At 31.9% G+C, this 24,468-nt stretch overlaps 2 protein-coding genes across 2 annotated transcripts; one reads left to right on the top strand and one right to left on the bottom strand.

The window, feature by feature from the left end:
• Positions 1-1,855: 1,855 nt before the first annotated feature.
• LOC133186075 (uncharacterized) lies at positions 1,856-11,508 on the bottom strand. The gene is made up of 8 exons (XM_061321356.1): positions 11,430-11,508; positions 8,284-8,589; positions 7,883-8,019; positions 6,050-6,269; positions 3,135-3,251; positions 2,664-2,777; positions 2,437-2,466; positions 1,856-1,970 (listed from the first exon to the last, which is right to left on the bottom strand). Exons 1-8 carry the CDS (start codon positions 11,461-11,463, stop codon positions 1,909-1,911), a joined length of 1,020 nt encoding a protein of 339 aa, XP_061177340.1. The 5' UTR covers positions 11,464-11,508; the 3' UTR covers positions 1,856-1,908.
• A 2,382-nt stretch (positions 11,509-13,890) lies between these two features.
• LOC133185100 (opioid-binding protein/cell adhesion molecule-like) lies at positions 13,891-22,950 on the top strand. The gene is made up of 10 exons (XM_061320159.1): positions 13,891-13,987; positions 17,370-17,678; positions 17,936-18,199; positions 19,471-19,649; positions 19,763-19,871; positions 20,073-20,183; positions 20,480-20,623; positions 22,489-22,602; positions 22,694-22,724; positions 22,920-22,950. The coding sequence occupies exons 1-10, from the start codon at positions 13,891-13,893 to the stop codon at positions 22,948-22,950; spliced, it is 1,389 nt and encodes a 462-aa protein (XP_061176143.1).
• Positions 22,951-24,468: the final 1,518 nt, after the last annotated feature.

Here is a 24,468-nt window from a genome sequence, read left to right on the forward strand (position 1 = left end):
AATAAGTTAAAAAAACAGATTGAAAGAAATAATTTTTCGTAAAGAAAAAGCTTTGCAACTATTTTTCTTAATGAGGTTGATGTCATTCTGTATCTTTAAGCTTTGATAAACTGAAGCTCCTAAGGAGGAAGGCACAGAATTAATGTAAAAAAAAGTATGAAGTATATGCTTTTGAATTTTTTAAAAATAGAAATAAACAGATCTCATTGTAATATTTGTTTTGTTTTTTTCCCTATGAATCCTTATTTTTCATCTCCGTAATATTTAATTAAAATAGGAAAATTGACAAAATTTAGCATTTTTAAAAGTTCCTTTATGTGAACCAGATGGTAGAATTTTTTGTTTTTAATCATAATATGTTTACAATTTGAGCAAGACGTCTATTAGATTACATGTATTTAAAATTTTCTTTGAAATGCAAAGATACAAATTTCTTCGTTAATCCTAAAGTAAATGTATCAGTATTTTGAAATGGGTTTTATCAAATACACAGTGGAAGAGTGTCCTGGAAATTTAAATCCACACTGAAGTTAGTGTAGGTTACACATGGCATAAAAATAAAGAGTTTTTTTATTGTACTTTTTACACAGGAATGCCAAAGTCGCCCTCCTTAAGAATATCCCTTTTTCTGTTCATAGCAAATGAAAAGCTTTTTATTCAGTAAACACAATTTTAATGAAGAAATGGTCAATTTATAGCATTCCTTAGCCTCATTTTTGAAGGATAAATGAATATGCATATTTCAAGTACACCTTCAAATTAATTCGAGAAATAGTATTCTATTTTCTTTGTAAAGATTTTTGTTTCATATTTTTCCCCCGAAAACTTTGAAACCATATCATAACTCAACACCAGTACAATATAACTGATAGTTAAAAAGAAATATATGAAACAAGTAGTTTCATATCAATTTGTAAAATTTGAATGGTAATTATACTGATTTTAGGGAGGATATTATTACAAGTTGGTCATTTGCTGAATATTTAAAAGCTAAGCTTATATTTTATATATAAAATTACTTTTCATGAATCCTAATAAATGATTACTTTTACAAATGAATGATTTAATATATATGAAATATAAAAATGAGGTAACTTTCATTAGGAGATGCTTACCCCTCCTAGGCACCTGATCCCACCTCTGGAATTTCCAGGGGTCCGTGTTTTATGCCCTGTTCACAGATATATTGTTTGTAAGTTTTTTTTGAGATCGACCACTGTTCATTATCTTCAACTTTTCATTACAGATCAATGGAATCAGTTAGGGCTTTTATCATAAATTGTAGACTGGAATACATGTTACATAACTTGGGTTACTCCAGCAAATAAGCTTAGGTTAAAGTTAGCGTTATAAAAGTTTTCACTGACACAAGTACATTCTTAATTTTGCTTTGAATTCTTATTCATAAAATTCCTAAAACATAAGAAAAAGAGAGGGATTTCAGTATTGAAAAAAAATTCTAAAATGGCACAATTTTTTCTCGCGGTGTGAATTACAATGAATTACAATAAATGAAAAGTGCAAAAAAAGTAATTCATATAAGCTTCATTTGTTCTTTTCGACGCGTTTTTTTCTGTCTTTTTCAATTGTATATACAGTGTATCATATTGCCAATCAAAAAACTAGAAGTTTCGGGATCTTGGAAGCACTGTAACATTACCTTCCTTGCATTTTGAAATAGATTTACACAACGTTGTACAATTTTCGTGGAATTTAAAAGTGATACATGGAAAAATATAGTTCTAAATGATAAATGAGTTAAGCAGTCACATACAGCAGATACATATGTGTCACTTAAATAAATATATCCCAGAAAAGAAATATTCATTTTTAAACTGTATTATGTATTGGATATTCTTAAAGCATATGGTATGATGACCGGATTTGATGTCTTATTCCTGGTGTGACTCAAACTAGAGCTGATAATAGGACAACCTGTATCGTTGTAATAGTTATGAAAAGGCCTTTCTCTGGAAAAATAAGATGTTTTCATATTAATGCTACAATATTGAACAAGTTTGCCGTTATATAAAGCATAATTTTAAATAATGTCATTCCAAACAAATTTCAGGGACAGTACAATCAAATGCAATTAAAAAATTAACGCATCTTTTCAAAGGGATATGTTTTTAGAAAACAATGATATAAGAGATAATGACTGTTGCATGTTATATAAGTAGAATTTAGATAAATCTGGAATACTGCGGAATTCTTTTTATCCGTGGGGGTCAATGTTCGTGGGTAATCAAAATTTTACTTGTTGGCGGAGGCTTAATTTTATGGACAACTTATAGGTACAGACAATTCAGCGAGCCCATACTGTTTTTCAAAATTATTGTTCTTGGGGATGTTCACGAACAATAATGAATCAACAGTATCAATTTACGTTCTTAAAATGGTCATATTTTTGATGTGAGAAACAAGACTAAATTATACCTTTATGAAACGGTGCAGATGAAGTACTTTCTAAAAGAGAAGTTAATAACATGATAATCATATAAAGTAACATATACGTTTTAACTGCACTACGTGAATATGATTTTTAACTCTTTTATTAAGATTATGTTAAGTTAAATATAATCATTTAGTGGTATGTTTTTCATCAGTATTTATTTCAAATATAAAAAAAATTAAAGAAGAAAAATGTTTTATCAAACAAAAACCTTGACAAGTAAATCCGGTATATCCATTCTGACATTTACAGGTGAAGGTGAAATGATCTTCGTTGCCATGACAAACGCCATAATTTTCACAGGGGTTTGAGACACAAGGGTTTACTGCAATGAATTTTTTTCTTTATAAAATTAATTCTTTAGTTCACATCATGTAATTTTTTTCCTTGCTTAAGTATGACCTTAAATTTGTTTATATTATTATAATGCGTTAGTCCTCTAACATATACATATAGTTATCTAAGGCATGATCTCTGATTACATATAAGAATTGGTCTTTGATGAACAAAGTACTTACTTCTTTACACCTGTTCATTTAAATATATTTGTAATTTTGAAATATAAAAATAATTTCAATTGTTTGTTCCATTTTTTAAAACAAAAATCAGGAATGCATTCGTAAATATACTGTTTGTAACAGCAATTCAGGAAGATGACAACAATTTCTTCTTCACATCTTACCTTTAACATCACAGTCTTGTCCAGTATATCTTGTTGGACAGGAACAGTGATAATGACTGAATGACAGTACTTTACATTCCCCACCGTTCTGACAAGGCTTTGATTGACATGGATGACCTAAAAACACAAATTTACTTAGATTTATACGAATACAGAATTCTAGTTTTATGATATTAACCATGCACACTAATTGTGATTATTATACCGATTACTGTGGTTTAGAAAAAGATTAAAACTAGAGGTACTGTGAACAACGAGCTTCCAAATGATACTCCCGCCCCCTTATGAGTATGATGACAAAGTCCATTTTTTTTTCTACGGAAAAGAGAAATTATCTGGAGGAGTATAGGAAGAGTTGTGGATAAGAGATGGGTATCCCATGAAATAGAGAATGGCAGTTTTCATGCTTTGCTAGGAGAATCCCTAAATATTTGTTTGATCAAAAGTTAAAATAGCAGGTGCACAATATCACTATGTAATAAAGATTATGAATGCCTCATTAAATTTCATTCGGTGGTATAGGAGGAGTTGCGGAGAAGAGATTGGTACCCCCAATGATATAGAAAGAATGTCAGTGTCCATGTTTTGTTAGGGAAATCTCTTAATACATGTCCGATCAAAAGTTAAAATAGGAGGTGCACAATAGCACTGCATAATGAATATTCTTTGAAAGTCTCAATAAATTTTCTTCAGTGGTATAGGAAGAAATGGGGTTGAGGGATGGCTACTCCCTAGTGTAACTGATGTATGGAGGTACAGACGGAACACCTTCACTATAACCGATGGCTTAAACATTACCGTAACGTATCTGTAACACAAACTTTAAAAGCATAATTATATGATGAATTCTTTACTTTTGCATATTGTTGAAGATGTACTGAAAGTAAATAATCTTGTTCGGTCACGAAAAATACTTTCTTTAGAAAAAAATTCAACTATTTTGATGTATGTATGTGTGTTGACAAACAATGTTGACCTACATTATAATTTACCTCATTTCTCCTTTTCCCATTACCATGAATAGCTTTAAGTTTCGCAATCTTCAGAATCACCCAAAGAAAGAAAATTGTACTTATCTGACAGGTATCATTTGCAAAATTACGGACGACATCAATATCAATGAAACTTTATACTTAGTTCCTTTTCAGCTAACACAAGCCAAAGGCTCAAGTAAGTGTTTTTGATCAAAGGGTGTCCGTCTGTCGTCTGTCATCTGTAGACTATTCACATTTTTGACTTTTCAAGAACCACTGGCACTGCACCAAACAAACTTACCTCAAAGCCTTGGGTAAAGGGGGATTCAAATAAAGGGCCACGCCCTCTTTCAATAAGAGATACATGCATGTAATTAAGAATAAGTGAAAATTTAATGACATCTTTTTAAAAATCTTTTCATGAAGAATGGGCCAAAAAAAGGAAACTTATTTGAAAGCTTCTTTACATTGTATAGATTCAATTATGTAAAATTATCAGGGTTCTCCATGGTTAATTTTTTGTGTGCCATGCTTAAAGAGACGCCGTGACGGAAAAAGGGGGACATTGACAAAAGTAGAATTTTTTGCATGACACGTGCAAATTTTGTTCAATTCTTGAAGATTCTAGGTTTCAGAAAATTACAGGTTTCAGAACCTAAAAAATCTACTTTTATGGAGAAAAATAAAGGTAAACATAATTTTTGTTTGCCCCAATACAAAGAATATTGCTTCACTTCTTCCTTTTTATTGTACGCATGCGCAGAAAAGTTGAAGAATTTACCATGGTGTCAATTCCATAGGTATAAATGTCGGATGACCGAGGATTTTGATACAATCTTCAATAAAAATGATCGAACTTATTCCTCACTTTGCTTGCTCCAATTGAATGTTGTTTACAAGTTTCACGCTAAGAATAAAGTCGCTTGACCTTGACATTGTTTTACGATACTGACGATAACAACTAAGCGATAGATACAACCTTTGCTTTTCCGGCACTTACATTTTGCATTTCTTTTCTTCCTTTACACTGCAGTTGAGTTGTCAAAACTTCGCTTTATTCATATTTCACATAAATCTTTTGTTTTATAATACAATTATCTTAAATGAAACTCATGATTTTGACTCATTACGTAACTTTAACGAGATACGCCATGGTCAAAATCGGCAGCCTCCATGAACAATTCATAGCGCTCCGGAGTTCTTTCTTCACAACTGTTTATAAACTTCAAATTAAAAATGTAACACTGTAAATATTTAGTGTTTGAAGGTTTAGTAGTAGTGCTAGTTGTTTTTGTTTCTCTGTTTCCTTTATTTCTATGACTTCTTAATGTTTTTCTTTGTCCTGAGGAAGGGACAGGTCGTCCAGAAAATTTGACAATTTTTATTGTTCGTGTTGTTGGTCATTTTTAGTGCTTTATTTAAATTTCCATCCGTGACCTTGTATCTAATTAGTAGATCCGACACTTAGGATATACAGTGTTGTTGGTTTTTAGTTCTTTTTCTATATATATATATATATATATATATATATATATATATATATATATATATATATATATATATATATATATATATATATATATATATATATATATATACATGGATGCATCTGCAGATAGTGTAGATTCAAGTTTGTTCAAATCATGACCCCCGGGGGTAGGTTTGGGTCATAGTAATTGATAAATATTTTACATAGGAATGTATATGGGAAGAATCTGCTGATAAAATTATAGCAGGGACATATATTGACTCGAATGAACAATGTTGTCTAGGGCCTCTTGTTTATTTTAATTTAGTTAGGGAAAGCAATAAAACAATATCCATGGTACTCAAATACATTAAATCGATCTAAAACCTAAAAGGACTTTTTATTAAAGACTATTTATAATTGTATGATTAATTTTACTTATGTTTCCAACTGTAATGTAGTATTATACAAACCGGGGAAAACAACATAGGACGTGGTTTGACTCTGTATAACGTCTCCCGTCAAAGCAGTGTACTGCATTCTGAATAGCATTGTCAAGTCTAGGAAGTCTTCCTCCTTTAACGTTATCTGAGTTAACATGATGTATTCATGTTTATCGCAGTTCTGTGTGCTACCACCGGCAAAATAAATGTCGGGTTTTCTTTTTGTGAAAAGATTAAATGTATTATCACCCTGAAAAAAAAAAATGATTTTAATATATTATATAGTCTATATATATCCAACAGGTTTTTGATGATTTCAATTCTAAAGATATCAACACATTTTTGGAGGCAAACTTTTTGTAGCAAAGCTCTACTTTAGCCTGAATTCAATGGCTGTTTGGCAACCTTCTTTGTTTAGATTTGGGCTCGCCATGATTGCTTATGAAATATATGGAGATAACGAACAGTATTTAAGCTCAAAAATCCATTAAAAAAATTACAAATCAGGAGCAGAGCAAACACGGACCTCTAAAAACATCAGAGGTGGGATTAGGTGCCATGGAGGAGTGAACATCCCCTGCCGACCGGTCACACCCGTCATGTGCTCCTTGTCATGATCGGGGAATAACGGAAAAAGTCAGTGTGTATATAATGGCCTTACAATTAGTATGAAAAACGTCAGTCAGCTTTTGACTTAGTGATAGATTGTATTTGCTGACAGGATCATTGTATCGACCATAGAACTTGCCAAAATGATGACTTTAGACGAGACTTTTGATATTCTTGTTTCATCAACTTGTTTGTCAATAACTAACCTCGTTTTAGAAATTGTTCTTACGTAGAGCATGCTCTTGCGTATCGAACTGAGAGATATAAACCCCATATGCATGTGATGAGGATATATTGCTGCATAAGTAAGGGAAGCTGACGATTGAAATGTTAAAGTCATCACGTTTATCTTAAAGCTTTGTTGTTAGATTACTATTAACGTCTTTTTCTAGTAAAATATCCAAAGATGAAACAGATGTGTCAAACTCTGTGGTATCTTTTATTTCTAGCTCACTTTGATATATCGTGTCGACGGATGAATGGAAATCACTATTGTTAATTGATAATACGTCGTCGATGTATCTAAATGTCGAGTTGAAGGCCAAGCAAGAGTTTTCCTTTTCTCATGCATAAGATTTTGAATAAATTCTCTTTCATATGAATTCAAAAATAGGTCGCTGATAACGGGCGCAATTTGTATACGTACCCATGGGAATTCCAACAGATTGTTGGAAGACCTGGTCTCCAAAAACCAAATAGATATTGTCAATCAGAAACTCAAGCATCTTTTTAATATCAACTTCAGAGTACTTGTGTGTACAATGAGAATGTTTTTAACAAAATAATTTTGCAAATGACAAATGACAAGGTAAGTAAATTTACTTTTTTATTGAAAAAGCAGTTGTCAATGATGTCAAAAAAGTGTGGACTTTAATTTATCCTGGGGAATATTTGTATACACATGTAGAGTTGAAAAGTCAGAAGTTTTAATGTTACTGATTTTTTAGTAAAATTTAGTGATTTCAAATTTGCGAAAAGTTCCTTGGAATTTTTAAGTATCCAGATCTTATTTACACCACTTCTCGAATATGTTGTTGCTCAGTACTCCTGAAGTTTCTCCTACACTGCTGCTAATTATTTAGTGAGGAGTAAAAAAAAGAGTGTTGGTAGAACATAGAAATATAAGTATTTGAAAGCCTAAGGTCAGTTTCAAGGTAATATCTCATGAAATATAATCATTTTATATAATATCTCTCAAATTAGTCTCAAAACGTTAAAAAATTTATTTGATGACTTTTTTGCCTTAGGTCTTACCTTAATCATGTAATGGAGGCTGACTTCTGTTAGCTGAGGGAAGACACACACAGCTCGTGCATGGAGGTCCAATCCGCTTTGTGTGATGAAAACCTCAGTCGCAGGAGCATTTGTGAAATAAAATGAACTCGGGAGGGCTGTAAATATCAAATGAAAAAATTCCTTTAACTAGAAAAATAAACGTTTTAAGGATATGTGTGTGTAAGAGAGAGAGAGAGAGAGAGAGAGAGAGAGATAGAGAGAGATAGAGAGAAAAAGTTTTTCTCAGAAAATATTTTTATCATTGTCTTTTCAACTGTTCATGAAGATTCGCTGTATTCTTACTCTAATAACGTTACACTTCTTTATTTTCTCTCGGGTTAATAAAAAAAGAACATGCTATTCATAAGTCATTCTCTTACTAGACACAAGCAGATTCACTGAGGAGTGATACAGGTCATTTACAGTGCACTTCCATTCTCCTGAGTCTTCACTTTGTCGTGAATGGGTTATTGTGATATTAGAATACAATCTACTGACACTACAATGATATCTATTGTTCACCAAAGGTAAGCAGGTTCCTGGCACGAAGCAGCTAGTGATTGTTCCTACTCCAACTCGTGTCCAAATCACTGTGGTAGCTTCTACTGGATATTTGCATACTAGAGTGGCATTCCTACCCTTTGATGGTTGAAGTTTGATTTCCAGGAAAGAATGGCAATTTGGTACTAAAACACAGAAATTCACTTTTAGCTGATAAACACTGGTGTGAAAAGAATCATATTTACGGTTTGTATTCAATTGTATGAACACAAATACATTATTTAGTATTCTGTAGAAACAATTTATTAAAGTTTAAGGTTGTGATCAAAAAAGCCAATCTTAGCAAAGTTTTGCAAGGGTAAAAGTAATGCTTTATGGACTATTACAACAAACACTTAAAATATTACAATAACTGTCATTTAATCGGCATAATCATACAATATCTAAACAATATTAAACAATGTCATTATTTAAAACAGTCAGTTTTCAATGAATGAAAACTTCCATAATGGTGATGAAATCAATAAAATGTAAAATGCAAAAAACTTGAATCTGCTGTGATCGTTCCTCTTTATTCCGTCTTATACTCTTCTTTTGGAACTCTTCAAAATTCTGTAATATCAATGTAAAATCAGGCACCTTAAGATCAAATATTCGTCACAATAACCATTTTTAAATAAAATGTATTACTTAAATATTTTTTGTGCCATTAGATTTTTAGATGACATTTGAAAGTGTCAATCAAGCAGATTCAAGTTCGCAGCACATCAAACATTATATTCAAAGAGACAAGGAAATGCACATTTACATTCTAAAGACATAACAAAGACACTAATTTATCAAAATACTTTAAATTAGAATATCAAAAAGTAGGTGCTTACTGATAAATTGCTGAACCAAATTTTGTTTTGAATCATTTACATTTCTTTCTTTAACATTCTGGAACATTTCCAGAATGTAATTTAAATATGCCAGATGTTATTGTACTTTCAAGATATTGAATAAGTCCTTCAATTCGCACTTAGTTTCCATTATCGACAGATATTAAAATCATATGAAATTTTTAACATGTAGCTCGCGAGTAATACAAGATTTTTACAGGTCGATTCCTTGCACCAACCAACAAAAGAAAATTGACGTCAATATTTTTAACTTCGTCAAATACACGAAAATGCTTCTGAAATTTGAAAATTGATATTTACAAGGGTGCATATTTCAAGTTAAATAACTTGCGCAATTCAAAATCTATCGAGTGACTAGCCTCGCAAGATTTGTCAATGTAGGAGGGCTGATCAAAAAGTAAAAAGTAGGCCATTAAACCTTTGAAATCTGAAACGCATCAATAAACCTCTGTATGCATGTATTTAAATCTATTTTTGAATACTCAGAAAAATATTCATGTGCATTACACGAAACGATATTTTTCTTAATGTCCATATTGAAGAAATAATTTGAAATATAAAGTGATTGCAGAAAGTGGCATTATTCTAGTCTGCTCAGCCGCATATATTTTTCCAATGTGCAATGGAATACATCAGCAAAAATGTATGCCATTTATAGCTAAATACATTGTCTCCAATTATTGAATTTTATCATGTATTGGAACACACACACACTCACACGCGTGTGTGTGTGGGTGTGCATAATGATCTCAGTGAACATACTCTAAATGAATCTCATATTGCAATTTTTTATACCGCAATATCGTGATACATGTATTTCCTATACAGATAAAATGTCTACACATAAATGCAAGCAGACAACTAAATATTTTCATCTGTTCTTAAGAGAAAAGCTTTCCTTACTTTGTATTTGTCAAAAAATATCTGACCCGTTCAATTTACCTGCTTGAGATGAAGCTTGCTGAATTTGTCTTCCCCAAAATGGCCTTTACTTATTAAAATTTCTCAATCATCTTCTCTGCTTAAGAGACTTCAGGCATCGCCATGATAATTATCAGAAAAAATCATATCCGTACGGTGTAGAAAAAATAACCGAATTTTAAGCTTCATGTTCATCATTTTAGTATTGCGAGTAAACTTAACTAAACCACGTGACTCGCAACCCACAAACACACACGTCTGTACATTCTGTGTAGTTATTTTTTTAGAAGTCTTATAAGCTAATCAACAATCATTTGATGTGATACTCTGCAAGCAATTTGCGAACGTATATCATAGGCGTCGGAACCGGGGGGTTGGGGGTTGGTTGGTCAGGGGGGCTTAGCCAACCCCCCTCACCTTTTTTGCAAAGATAGACATAATATATGCATTGAAAATTGGGGCTTACCTTTTTTGTTGGCTTAGCCCCCCCTCTCCACTTCCAATTACCCCCCCCCCTCCCCATTCAATTTGCTTCCGACTCCTATGTATATAATACTTAATAATAAGCTATAAAAGAAAATAGTACTAATGAACTAAAGGTTAATCAATCCCAGTGAAGCTATGATCGAGAACTTGATCTATATTTAATCTTAATTTTTATTCGTTGACATCCCTAATATATATATATATATATATATATATATATATATATATATATATATATATATATATATATATATATATATATATATATATATATATATATATATATATATATATATATATATACAACGTGTGTAGCTTTCATATGAACATGTTAAATTAACCATTTGAAATTATACATTATACTAGATTTTATGAATAAAAGAAAGGCAAAATATTAATAAGCTACAGAATCAATCATTGTCGAGACAGAAGAAATATTTGTCATCACCTTGACGACGTTTACAATTAGTGTCCAGTTTACCATTATGTAAAGGAAACACTATGATATATACTTCACTTTTGAGTTTTATTTAGGAAAATAAACTATACTTGCATGATTATTTGCAGGGATAAATGAAAGAAAGATAAAATAAAAGTGCTAAGTTACTTCTTTCAGAACATCCACTCTAAACAAGGATCGACATTTTATAACAATCTATGAGACATTACATGTATATGTATAATGTCTAGTTTTTTGTAAAATTATTTATTCTTACCTGTCAAAACAATCAGAATTATCCGTAGAAACATGGTAGGAGAAATGACTGTAGAATAAGACGCAGTTGTTAAACAGTTTTGCGCATGCTCCGAGAAATGATAAAAAAGTTTACTGGAAAAAGAATTCAACTGAAGGCAAGTATTTTGTGTTCAAAACTTTTCGAGTTCATTAAAAAAATCCAGTGGTAGTTTCAGTAGTTTAGAAATAGCACATTAAAGTAGCAACTTGACAAGGAATAAGTAACGTTCCATTATTTGATCTTTTCGATGTAAATTAGACGGGGTTTAAATGCGTTTTTTTTTTCAAAACCTGTTCTGTAAAATACGAATTTGTGATATGTCACATTTAAAATGGCGCAATACATTTAATGCATAATGCAATTTTTAAATACTGCACATAGACATTGCTTACTAAACGCCAGGAAGAGATACCATTTACAAATTCAAGTGTAATGTATTTTCCCTGTTTATCCATCTTACCCTCATCTCTGGACTTTGACCCTGGACCACGGGGGGGGGGGGGGGGCTTGAATTTCTACATGTATATTGGTAGAGGATTTACTGATCATTATTATACAACAGACTGTGTTGCCTCTAAGATGTTTATGAGTACTTCTACTGTATTTTCGGTACATATCCATTTATTTTCGCCTCAGGGCCCGCATCTTGTAACATATCCTTTTTTTAATATTCCAATAATAATAATAATATTTACAATGATTGAAATGTAAGTTCATATAGAATAATATATCATGTAAAGGAAACAAAACATGGTTTTAAACTCACGTCCAAGAAGGGACAGAATATATAAACAATGTTTAGTCATCAACTTACTTGGATTTTAGACATGAATATTTTATTTTCATTTTTCCTGTTGAAAACTGAATGGTATTGATCAATTGATCAAATTCTAAATTATTGAGATCCGGTTTTAAAAGCCACCTCTATGAAAGATTTCTAAAAGAGTGTCAAATTTCAACTGTTTCATAGCTCTACCCTCAATGTAAGGCCATTCAAACTTTTTTGTTTAGCGTCCGTTCTGGGGTGTCATAAACAAACAACAATCAAAATCAGAAGTCCCAAAATCATTTTTTTTGGTGGAAGCCTCTGAATTCTGCCAAATATTCTTTCTCAGGTTTTTAGAACCAGGGCACGTAGATACGTAGGTAAAAATCCTGAATAAGCAGTTTAAAGAAGCCTTCTTGGAAAAAGTGGGCATCACAGCTGAGGAGTTTTCTAAGCGATATAACATGAAGGGTGGATATCATGAGATTGAAGACCTAAACATAACAGTAAATGGAGTCCATAAGTTACTTAAGAGGCTGAATGTAGCCAAAACTACAGGACTAGAGAATATATAAATCCGAGGCTTCTTAAAGAATAACAGATGATGTGGCCCCAACACTGACTGTGATTTTTAACCATTCTTATCAAACAGGAGAGATAACAGCAATATGGAAATCAGCCAACATCTGCCCCATATACAAAAAAAGAAAGTAAAACGAGGCAGTGAATCATAGGCAAGTATCATTAACATGCATCTCCAGCAAGATCATGGAACACATCGCTACCAGCCACATCATTAACCATGCTTATTCCAACAACATCATATACCCTCTTCAGCATGGAAGTCGTCTTCGAACTGGAAGATGTTATGGTATACCACTTTCCGAAAGAACCTGTACTCTCTGTAATACTTCTCAAATTGCTGACGAATTCCATTTTATCCTAGAATGTAAAGCTTTAGATAATGTAAGAAAAAATACCTAAGTAATTATTATTCTTGCAGGCCAAATGTTGTTAAATTCGTTGAAATAATGTTAAATAAGAACAAAGAACCCTGAAAAACTATGTTTATTTTAAAAATTTATGATGCTCTCTGTCCTCCTTGAAATATGTCCTCCTCTCTATTTTCTTTTTAATATTTATACTTATTTTGTGTCATCTTTTTCTATTGTATACGTGTTTGTACTTCTGACAATTTTGTGTTTAATGTATATATGTTATTAAAATTCCTCATGTACCAATATTTTGGTTTGGGAGAATAAAATGAACTTGAACTTGCATGCGTTCCGTCATGGTTTTTATGCAAAACCCAATTTAATGAGTTCATTGATAATACCACTATCAACAAAGACAAAGCAAAACATACTGACTGCCTTATTATGGACTTCTCCAAAGCATTTGATAAAGTGAGCATAGCCTTCCTATCCATAAGCTCAAACATTATGGAATAAAAGAAAAGATCGACCAATGGATCCAAAGCTTCCTTACAAACCTCTGGTAAAGTGTAGTCGTGGAAGGGGAATCATCTGAAGAGGTGTCAGTGGACTCCAGTGTGCCCCAATGTTCAGTCCTTGGACCGAGTCTCTTCTATATCAACGACATGCCGGACGGCCTTTTTTCAACCGTACGACTCTAGGTCGACCTAGACCGTAGCACCTTTCGACCGTAGCATTTATGACTATCACCTCAGATGCAGAGAAGCTGCAGGACGATCTAATCCAACTAGCAATCTGGGAAAATAAATGGCTCATGCGGTTCCACCCAGAAAAATGTAATGTGCTTACCATCACCAAGGATTGTTGGGTGATCAAGAAGAACTACATTCTATATGACCACCAATTTGAGCATATTCCTTCAATAAAATATCTTGGCGTTACAATCTCGTCAGACTTGAGGTGGACCTAGCACAGAATCAACATCTGTGCACAGCACCATCGGCTTTCTCTAAAGAAACATCGACATCAGCAACAATAACATCAAAGAGAAAGTCTATAAATCATTAGTGCGACCAACGGTAGAGTATGCCACTGCGGCCTGGAATCCTCACCAAAAACTCAAATATTCACAAAATATTGAACTTATTTAGCATAGAGCAGACGGCATGTCCACAAGAGTTATCACAACACCTTATCCGTAACCGACATGCTTAACCAGCTTGAATGGCCATCATTAGAGGAGAAGCGAAGAATAGTCATCCTCTGTGTTATGTACAGGCTGATTAACAACAAAGTCCATACTGACACTGTCCGAAATCCAAGAAAGAAATCTAGAAACAACAACAACATTCTGGTATTTCAAATCCATTTATGTCAAACGTCAGTGAGAAAGGAATCATTCTACCAGATATCAAAATGGAGTGGAACGCCCTGCACACATCCATTGTGATGGCTCCGAGCCTTGACTGATTCAAGGCTCGTCTCCGTCATTAAGTCTCCAGCTCTGTGTTTTTAACTCACCTGTAAATAGACACTCACAATTTTTTTTCAACATGGGCTCACGAAACAATGCAAATTTCGCAAATTATATGGTCGTTATAATGACCTTATTTGCAAGTACATCAACCGTTGTGTCGTATTTTGACTGACATGTTTCATACCAGTTGTTAGACCATTGTTTGTTTTATACTTATAATTTTGAATACAAATTACTCCGATTACCTGATATACACAGAGGACTCACGGAAGGTGTGACGGGGTAGGTACCCGATCCCACTTCGTGTTTCAAGGAGTCCATCTATTTGCCATGTTAACATTTTGTAGTTTTTTTTTAAAAAAAATTATGAGATTGGTCAATCTTTATCTTTACTTCTTTCATTTACAATATATATCAATCTTATCATAGATTATACCAAATATTTCACATTCACAAATTATATATATATATATATATATATATATATATATATATATATATATATATATATATATATATATATATATATATATATATATATATATATATATATATATATATATATACACACTTTTTTTAATTATCAAATCCGTGTCTTATCGAAAGGTAGTCCTAGACAGAACAAGCAAAATGAACAAGCCCATGAAAAGAAGATCCTATTAAACAACTTGCACTTGATTTCAGATGAAGATATATTATTCGTCGGCGTCAGTTAATTATAAATATTCATTTGAAATCTGCTGATTAGATAGATATGCATTCATGTTATCTATGCAAATTCTATGTGACATCAAGAATGCTCTATTCAATGTAATGATTGAAGGAGGTAAAACATTTACAAAAACACTAACTATGTCAAATGAGTCGCAGATCTTTCTGCAATCGATGCTCATTTAAATGTGCTTTATTTGATAATTCCTCCAAATTCAATCAAACGAATTTCAAAATCAATTCCAAACGTCTATTATGTTAAGGCATGAATTTATGTTAATTGGGCTTTATATGATTTAAGTTACCATAAAAATTGTCAGACATAGCCGTTATGCCTTATTGACAATAAATTTTACTGTATAAAATGACACCATTTCTCTACTTCAGTCTTGACAAAATAGCAAACATCACGGAAATTAAGAGTATTCTGTAAGACGTCTGCACCCTTTGATTCAAAGTAGAAAATTTCAATAAATATTGTTCAATATAATAAATAATACAAAAATGATTTTACAGGTCCCCACCTTTTTAAGATGTCAGACATAAACAGAAGTAAATGTCAACCTAAAAAAATGTATATTTTCTGTAAACAGCATTTTTAAAAACTAAAAAAAAACAAAAACTTGCTAAAATGACAAAATTTTAATTTCAACAGATTCAAAATCTGTTACTTAATAAATAAATTTAAGTTTACTAAAAATCTGACATGTCACCAAAATGTGATGTGGGATAGGTCACGAAGCTTAAATTAAATGCATATGAATTAGTTTAAAACCATTTCATAATAATGGAGAGAAGTAAGATGAAACTATCTAGTATTTGTTTTATGAAATGAATGCTCTAAATGAAAAAAAAATTATTTTGATTTTGTTTTCATTTTATCATCTATTTTTTTCTTGTAGGAATGAATCTAGACAAAATCATCGTTGGAATTATATGCATTTCAGGTATACTAGTGTAATGACAAGTATGTGATACACTTATACACAATCTGGAATTTCTGAATATTTAACGTATTTCTAAATCTTATAACAGAATTATATTTGCATATATTTTTAAATGAAATAATTGTAATTTCAAAATATTTTATTCGCAAATATTTTCGAAGTTTTGAGAATAAAAACAAATTGCAATATATACTTGAGAAAATAGGATTACAAAATCGCCACTCTATGTGCCATTAAGGGAAAATTACCAGAAATTATTATTCAATATAACATTCAGACAACATCATGAAAAACTTTGTATAAATCCGTTCCGGGAAATAGGCTATCTGTTGACCAATTCCGGATAAATACCATAAAGAATTTTAGTAATGTTTTATTTATTTAAAAAAATGATAATTTTGAAGTAATCCAGAACAGACATCCTTTTTCTCTAGGCTTTTAAATCATGAATATATTTCCTGTAAAAACAATTTATGCTATAGTATCAAATGCTGAATATTTTCGCTTTGGTAGTTATCAGGTGTCTGAAACTCAGTCCATCTCCTATCGCAAACGTCCGATATGGTAGACAACTGGCGCTGACATGTGAAGCTGATAATGAATGGGATTCCATTTCTTGGAGGAGAGCAAGTGATGTATCATACACATTTGTTTTCCACAAAACCGATTGTGAAACAAAAGAGAATGCCGAGGGACAACGAGCATTTTGTAGTAAAACTATGAATAAAACAACAATAACACTCTATGATACAAAGCCAAAAAATAGTGATACATGGGAATGTCTTGCAGTCTATCCAGAAAATGAGTTTCAAAGAGAAAGAACAAAAGTTTATATTAGTGGTATTTTGAGGCTGTCTTCAAAAGTTCTATCACAAAATTCTAATCTCAAATTCTTTCGAAAATTTTCAGAAAGGGTAAAATTCTTCACAATGTTTTTTTTCAATCCCGTGGTTAAAATTTAGAACCTCTTGCTTTGTTAACTTTGTGAAAGTTATCAGAAGTAGTATTAATAATCTTTCCAGTATTTGTAATTAAAGACACTCTTATTGAAACACATTTTCAATTACATTTTTCCTTTATTAGATCCATCGATAGATATATCAAACAGTACAAAAGTACTGTACGGACAGGGAGCAGACTTAGTGTGCACTCTAGACCCTGGCTGGAGCAGGTGTGCTTGGAAATCTGTACAAAATGATGAAGAAATATTTTCTATAACGTCATGTATTAATATAACAACCACAAATTATTCACTTATTTGTAATATCAACATTGTTACTCTTCATGTGGACACTCCAGTTCATCAGGAAGTATTCGAATGTGCAGGATATTACTTTATAGGTGACGAAACGCATTCACCCAAAGGAAAAACCATGATATTCATATATACAGGTAATTATAAATAGTATCAAATAGTATTCAAAGTTTACTTGCTTTTCAGTCCTATGCTCAAAGGATTGATTTTATAACTGTGATATGATTTTTTGTTTTTCAAAGATCGTAAACTTATCAATTCATAAATATATAATCGATAAAATTCTTTTTTCCTTACTTATTTTCTGTGTTATTTTTTAGTTTAGTATATGTATTGTCAAAAACTGAATCAGGAGCTAGGAGTAATGAAAATATTATTGAACTGATACTTTTAGAGCCTCCACGTGTTCAAATTTTACCTTCATCTGATCCTACAGAATTCTTCAGCTTCAAATTACTTTGCATTGCCATAGGCCAACCTATCCCGACAGTTGTTTGGAAATACGAAAATGAAGAAATAAGCCGTGCAGTTGGTGAAAACACAATTGTTTTTCCGAAGCTCAATAGAACAGACAGTGGAAATTACTCATGCGAAGGAATTTCATCATATCTAGGAACCACAATGAAAAATACTTCACATTATATCCTCACTGTTCAGTGTAAGATATTAACGTCAATAAAATACGAATTTTACAAATCCAAGAATCAATTAAAATTCATCATGAGCAGAAATAAACAAAGGGTTGAATTTGTAAGTTTAAATGCTAATAATCACGACCATTCATGTAAATTTAATTTATCTAGATAAAATAATATATAATTGTAATTGTATTACTTTGGGGAAAGCATAATTGAATATGAAAGACTCAATACAGCAGGCAGTGGAACGTACGCATGCAAGGCAAATGTTACTCACTCAAGAAACGTAACAAAAGATGCCTAACGATACATCCTCAAGGTCCTCTATTCTGTGTGCCACTGGGCCTAAAGGTCCGTGGGCCGAGGTGTCGTTGGGCCGAAGTGCTGACATTCTATGTGACATAATCAGAGAACACACACACACACACACACACACACACACACACACACACACACATCCGTCATGTACCTTCTCTTTTTTTGCATTTTCTTGTTTTCATCATGGTTTTTATTTTCTATGATTATTTTGTTTTAGTTTGAAACATCTGGTACACAAACACTACTGGACCTAATCACAGCGATTATCAAAGGATACCCTAGAATGCTACTATGTCGTAGATGATAAAGCTTTTAAAAGTCTTTAGATTTTCTTCATTATGTTTGAATTCAGGTCAGGTCTGCCCAAATCATATTTGATCATATTTTACTAAATGTCAATAGCATTTTGTGAGTGTGTGTGTGTGTGTGTGTTTATTTTTCAGCAAGGTCAGTCAATTACCTCCAATTTATCCGCCTTTTTTTCAATAGGATAGGTCTATATATCGTTTGTTAGCAATAAAAAAATTGGCTTACAATGTCATGAATAATAGCGCTATCCAAAATCCAGAATTTACATTCACATGCTGACTACTTAAATTCTGAACTTAAAGGATCATTTTTTTCAATATTAATGTTTCAGAATAATAAAGTAGCACAACAATATCCTGCAAATTATTTTTTGTGTATTAAAAAACGTGTTGAATGTTGTAAGAAAACTTTAGAAACAGATATATTGCTATTAACATTAAGTAAAATAAGGACACAGTCAAAAAAATATTTGTGATAAATTGAGAATCATCTTTGAAGTGAATGAAGGTTTGACTTTATATTTCATTCTGTGATTTAGACATGGGAAAAAATCAGTATTGGTTTGTCTTTGTTGCACACTTAAAAGAATGTTCTTTGAAACACATGAAAAAAAATTTATATTTTCTATAAAATGCATAGAGTATTTTTTCTCTCATTTTTGTAGATACACCGTTTGCTCGGATCAAAAACTTAGTTGTAAGCTGTAGTGACAATGTTTCAATAGACTGCTTAATAGAGGAAGGCATGCCAACAAAGTATAACTTGCTTAGATGGGAACACAGATTCAATGGAACTTTTATTCAGAACCTCAACATCAGCGACATGCAATACTTTATCAATCACGTAAGAGTTAACTCAGTCCACAATTTCTGACTAATATCTCCTGCTCTCTCTATCTCTCTTTGGTATTTACAATGCATTTAAATAAAAGAAATCATTGTAAGATTTATCATCAGGTGACTATCAGCGATTTAGGTGAATACGTCTGTGTTGTATCAAATGGGGTGAAGGATATCAATGGAAATGTGTTCATAGAGGGCATTGGAAACCTTCTGGCTAGTAGCTGTACGTTAGCAATTTTTATTCTTGTAATTTATAAAGCCAAATATACTTCCCTTAAATAAAGGAATTATTATCTTAATGAGTTTCGTAAATTTTGTTTAATTCTAAAAGTGCTTACAAGAACCAAAGAATCCTGGAATATTGGCTATCGTTGTTCTGTTTCGAATGAAACTATTGGAAGTTCACTTTTTACTGTCTTTACAGGTTCACCAGTCATAATCAGTCTAGAAGACTCTCTGCTTCAAGGAATACTTACATTAGAATTAAGGGTCATTAGTATTCCACCGGTAAAGGAAGTACGTCTTCTTCACAATAGTAATAATGCTACTTTGAGCATGAATACAGAAACTACATATGAATATGCAGATATCGAACACCGCATTCATAATGTGTCAGTATTATATCCTGGGCAAATAATCATCGTGAAAACAAAAGAAGCTCTTAACAGAAACGATACGTACATTGTATCCCTCTATAACTATAAGACGGCCGCAACAAATAGAAGCATATATATTTCAGTCAGAGGTAAGTGTTCATCAAAACCAAATTTACATGGACAAAAAAAAGAAGAAATACATGAGATGTGTTTTTAAAAGATTTTTTTTAATCAGGGGAGTATATATACAAAAAAGAAACGGAGGAAGGAGCAGAGAATGATTCTGTTATTGTTATAAGCTGCATATCTGTGGTTGCTGTAGCTTTCATCGTATTCGTTGTCATTATTTGGATGAGGAAACGGAAAATATTAAAGCCAGGTATATAAATTTTGGTTTTTATTGTTTTGATATCTATCTAATGTGTATGTGGTTAAATAGTTGCACTGAAAGTAAACATTTTTTTATGAAGTGTTTCATTCAGAAAGAGAAAAAAGAATACAATCAATCATAAACGACTCGCAATGGAACATTTTTTCTTATAAATTATGCATTTGAAATGTATGTCTTTGGTGCGCACTGTCCGACGACAATAATTTTTAATTCTTAAAAGCATACGAAACATCAGATATATGAAATCTGTATTAAAACATTTAAATCTAGAATACTCTTTTGACAATGTGAACTTCTCCTGAATGTTTGTAGAATGAGTAGAATGAGTTGGACAAAAGGTAGAATTCTCCATTTGGGTGTATTTTTTGTCTCCAATTGTAATTTTATCTCGAGAAATTCAAGATTGGTATCGTTTAGAAAACTTTCAGTCTTGAAAAGCTCCAAAGAAAATTCATAATATAAATTCTTCATTTGGAATAGTATATGAATAGATGATCCATTTTGATAATCCTCCATCACGAAGATATACCACGTAGGAAATCATCCGTCACATAATTTAAGTCATGTTTATTTGAATACCAAACAAAATACCAGATTCTCTGTTAGGAGGATTTTTCTATTTTGAAAAAAGGAAATCCGAACAGATTTTTTTAAAGTTACAAACAACATTGAATTGCAGTAAGCAAAGTGAGGAATAAGTTCTGATCTTCTTTATTGAAGATTGTATCAAAATCCTCGGTCATCCGACATTTATATCTATGGAATTGATTCCATGTTAAATTCTTCAACTTTTCTGCGCATGCATACAATAAAGAGGAAGAAGTGAGGCAATATTTTTGTGTTGGGGCAAACAAAAATTATTTTTACTTTTATTTTTCTCCATAGAAATAGTTTTTTAGATTTTAAAACTTGTAATTTTCTGAAACCTCATATCTTCAAGAATTGAACAAAATTTGCAAGTGTCGTGCAAAATATCTGCTTTTGTCAATTTTCCCCATTTTCCGTCACGGTGTCTCTTTAATGGGCGAAATTTTTCTATATATGGAGACTGTGTATGGGAAAATTGATGGTATAACACCGAGAATATGTGTTTTTTTTCTCATTTATCTTATGTTATTATTAAAACTGAGTTGATTTTTATTTGCCCTTAACCTTTATTATCATCATATCTCTCTCAATCGGGGACGTTTATGTTATTTCCAGGATTTATTTTGAACTCTCTCTCTCTGCCTGTCATAATGTATGACCCAGAAAAAGCTTTGAAACCCTTCATAATAATGCAATGTTTCGTATACTGATGTATAGTTGTCTATAACCTAAAGTTAATAGCTATTTGATCACGTACAAACTTCCTGTCGTATCCCAATGAACCTCTAAAAAGTGATATTTTACTTCTTATATTTCTATTTTAATTTGTGGCATATAGAAAAGATTAATCTTTTTAGACTCCGTTTTGGAATATACATGTGACGTCACAGTCTAGACTGTGCGATTTGCTTTCCGTACGCAAGAAAGTCTGATCTTGTGATCGACTTCATGTCATCAAAAATTGAATGTCAGTTTTGTTAGTATTGTCATTTAAGGAAAAACATGGCAAATGTAAATATTTAAGAAATAAGATATTTTTTGAGTTTCATTGGGATAATTACATGAAGTTGGTCACGTGATCAAATCCTACGAAGGGCGTTATAGTAGCTTGAATCAACTGAATTGAAGTAAATGCTGGAACGGTGTACGGGCAATACTTATTGCCCTTGTTTCAATGAGTATGCTTCCGATTTAATGTTTGTAAAAATCATGACTAAGGTAAAAGCACAAACATGTTTTAAAACTTGAAATAACAATCCCTCTAGGCATGTCCTTCAGAAAGTCTCATAAAAAATTCCGGTTGGATGATGAGGGATATGACAGCTCTGGAAAGATAGATGAGGGAACATGTATCAACCCATGTGAGATTGATGACCAAGGTAAAAGTTCATCTGAACTTGTATTTTCGTATCTTAGAAAGTAACATGCATTCTCCTACCTGTTTATTGTTTAAATATTTTGTTTTAACAGATGCAAGGGACGGAAATAACATGGAATCAGGGTAGGCTCATACTTATTTTGAAATTAAATAAAATTAGAGAATTTTATAACTTAATCATTTTTGCCTGATAACATTTATCGTCCGAGTGGATTATGAAGTCCTCAGAATATACAGTTTGCCTGAGTTTCAAATATGATTAAAACTGCACATGATTAAAAAAAATTATTCTTATTTGTGATTGTCTTTGTACTGTAGAAGCCAAAAAGATTATGCTAAAACTGTGTAAAGATAGAAATTTCTGACATTCTATATCTAAATGGCCATGAAAGGATTATTAATTTCTACACAAAAGAAATGGAAGAATCAGCTTTACAAAAAGCTTGAAGTTTTTCTGTGAATGGTGGGTGGGGGTTCAAGCGTTTCTTGCAAATTGCTAAAGGTTTGTTTAGAAAGTGCTTGATATTATTTTAATACTATACATTTATTTATCACACAAACTTCTTGCATCTATGCACAGAATATTTAGCCTTCTTTGAACAAAGTGAAGTTACTTGAAACTGTTCAAACTGGGTTTTTTTTGTGTTTCATTTGACAAGGTTGGACGTCTTTGAAAATGTATGAATTTTTCATAATATTTCTTCCTTGCTCTTACTTCTACCGGATTAACTGTAGCATTATGATAATGATCTAGCTAGGAAATTGTAATTAAAGTACTTTCTAAACAACATAAAGCAAATGTGTATCGAGAAAGTCCAGAGAACTTTGAAACCTGGTTTCACCAAGGCTAATGATTTCTTGGTTTAATTTAATCTTGATATAATTACCTTTTTACGTTTTTTCCTAGTTAGAGAAAAGTTTAGGGATGCTTAAGAGGACGCCATGGGTTAACAGTAGGTATTGAGAATAGATTGGGGTCATGATTGAATATCAAAGAGAAATGTCAAAAGTAGAGAGGAATTGTCAGTGACTATCAGAACTAAGAAAATAAAAAAAACTAAAGGGAAAGCCATGGATATTATTGTTTTAAACTTTATGCAGCAGTGCGACGAATCCCAAGTAGACAATAAGTGATTTCTGATTTCATGAAAGTTTACCCTCATAGAATATTATTGTTGTCACTTCTAATGAAACATCTTATACTACAATCCATAGAAGAAAAAAAGAAGAAGTGAAAGTAGTTTCCCAAAAAAAGAGTAAGCATCAGGGGGAGAAAAGCAAGGATTACTTTCATGTGATTCCTACAAGACATACGGACTCTTATGTTTCAATGCAACAACCTAGTCGTTCTGAGATGGAATAACGGAATAATACAGAACAATCCAATCATAATTACCTCGTTTGCAAATAAATACAGACCATTCTCGGGTCAAATTTTTACTGACATGTTTCCAGGCAATTGTTAGGCCATTGTTTTTGCTTATATGATATATTGTTCTTTCATATAAATTACTTCAATTTGTTTCGTCACGAAACAATTCTTAAAAATCACTTTAACCTTTGATTGATGAAAACAACGCCCTCCAGCGCAATAGAACTTAGCAACAGTTAACATTACTTAACGAAGGGTAATATCCCCCCCCCCCCCCCAAAAAAAAAAAAAAAAAAAAAAAAAAAAAAACATTAATTGCGTGGAATCTTTGCGCATTTACTTCACCTTTATTTATATTGTATAAAACATTCAGTATAATACAATAAATTATATTGCATGTTGTTGAGCGTCCGTAGGAATGTCCATATATCAATTAATTGATTTTGTAATTAATCTACTGATTGGTTTATTGATTGTTTGAATTGAAGAGGCTGT

This window comes from Saccostrea echinata, unplaced genomic scaffold (assembly GCF_033153115.1).
Source record: "Saccostrea echinata isolate AGI-Se365-2 ecotype Australia unplaced genomic scaffold, CSIRO_AGI_Sech_v1 ptg000012l, whole genome shotgun sequence".
Lineage (NCBI taxonomy): Eukaryota > Metazoa > Mollusca > Bivalvia > Ostreida > Ostreidae > Saccostrea > Saccostrea echinata.